The sequence below is a fragment of the Perkinsus marinus genome (genome assembly GCF_000006405.1).
Source record: "Perkinsus marinus ATCC 50983 genomic scaffold scf_1104296945038, whole genome shotgun sequence".
In the NCBI taxonomy this organism is placed as follows: domain Eukaryota; phylum Perkinsozoa; order Perkinsida; family Perkinsidae; genus Perkinsus; species Perkinsus marinus.
The window spans coordinates 1-1,566 of NW_003211242.1; the positions used below are offsets into that span (position 1 = coordinate 1).

At 45.6% G+C, this 1,566-nt stretch overlaps 1 protein-coding gene across 1 annotated transcript; it reads right to left on the reverse strand.

The window, feature by feature from the left end:
- Positions 1-78: 78 nt before the first annotated feature.
- Positions 79-505, reverse strand: Pmar_PMAR002593 (hypothetical protein; the record flags this gene model as incomplete). Its single annotated transcript, XM_002779917.1, has 1 exon — positions 79-505. A coding segment is annotated over one exon (427 nt), but the record flags the coding sequence as incomplete, so codon positions are not given.
- Between the last annotated feature and the right edge of the window lie 1,061 nt (positions 506-1,566).

The window sequence follows — 1,566 nt, forward strand, 5'->3', positions numbered from 1 at the left end:
GATGATCATCATTCTGATTCCAACTAACTGATGTCCAAGTATGTTCACCACTCGCGGGCTCCAAAACCTTGTACTCACCTAAACCAATATCACTGGTCTCGGGAGTGCCATAGAGTCTGATCTCGTTGTCAACAATAGCCCAAATATACATCGGGGCATAGCTATCGTGTTTGTAATCAGTAGAAGCAGCAGCGATTGAGTCGGCCTTAGCATTGATCATCACCTCCCCCGTAGGAACACCATTGAGGGTAGTAGTAGTCCGAAATACCGAGTAATCACCAGTGCTCAGATTTTGAGCAGATATGAGGAAATCCCAATAACCTTTCATCGTCATATCATAGTCAACCATCTTAATACCACCACTTGGTAGGAAATCACACGAGATGAGATTATCGTAACAGTCCTCTTCAACAAAGACATTATGGTCTTCCTCACACCATCCACTAGGGACTCCAGAGGCCATTATAGCGGCGACGGTACTCACAAGAATAGCGAATCCAAACATAAAGGGATAATAACAAGCAACTACCAACGACGATGAATAAAGTCGGAAAATGCTACTAATAATAAACTACCACTACATGTTTGGGAAACTATTCATGTTCTACTGCCATTCTCTAGCGTAAGCTTACAGCTTCTAGGGCTATTGAGATAGGCTTATAGGAGACGATTCACACAAGGGAGTATCAGATATATTTGGTAGCAGCAGAAGGGCGGATCGCAGAACCACTCAAGAAAAAGAGGGCACGACCTGGCATGAGCACTCATCCTCTTACTGGGTGTTGTTGTATATCCAAACGCTCCCCGAAATGAATGAGCCGTCATCAAGAGTCTGTTAAACATCTTCGATATCTTCATCAAGAGTCTGGGGTAGAGTGATATCCTCTACCAGTGGGCATATACTATGATGGTAGCGCTAGCAGCAATTGTGTATGTAATTCTGTAGTTGGGAGTCAATCCAGGCAGTTGTTAAGGACGTCGCTGTTTCGGTGATATTGGAGCCGCTACGGACGAATGGTATCCACAGCATAATCGTATGGTTCTGTAAGATCGAGGTACAGAGCAGCACTAGGGATGCAATACTGCTTGGTATAATACCGTATACGGTATTACCGTCATATACCGTAATACGACCCATGACCGTATTCCCCCACAAGCCTACTGTGGCCATGTTGCCCCAGCCTTCTGTGCTCAACAACTCCTGAAGTGCTCCTGCGGGTCCATTATCCGAGCGAGAGCTGCGATAATCCATGTTATTGTCACCCCTGAATAAGCTAGGATTCTCATCCATCAGCCTCTGTCATCATTACAGCATACACGCCAACTCTACAAGAGAAGAAGTAGCGCTTCCCCGCTGAATATTCAACAGCATTATCGCCTATCTCGGCTACGCCGCTGTCATCCACTTCCGTTCAGTGTCGGAAAGCTGATCCACATCTTCAAGCCATCTTATTCTTAGAACCATAGTCGTCATACCTTTACAGAAGGTACGAGAAGGTAACAGAAGTCCTCTTAACCCGAGAATGGCCTTCCAACTCACGTCGATCGACTATGGATCTCGTGTCA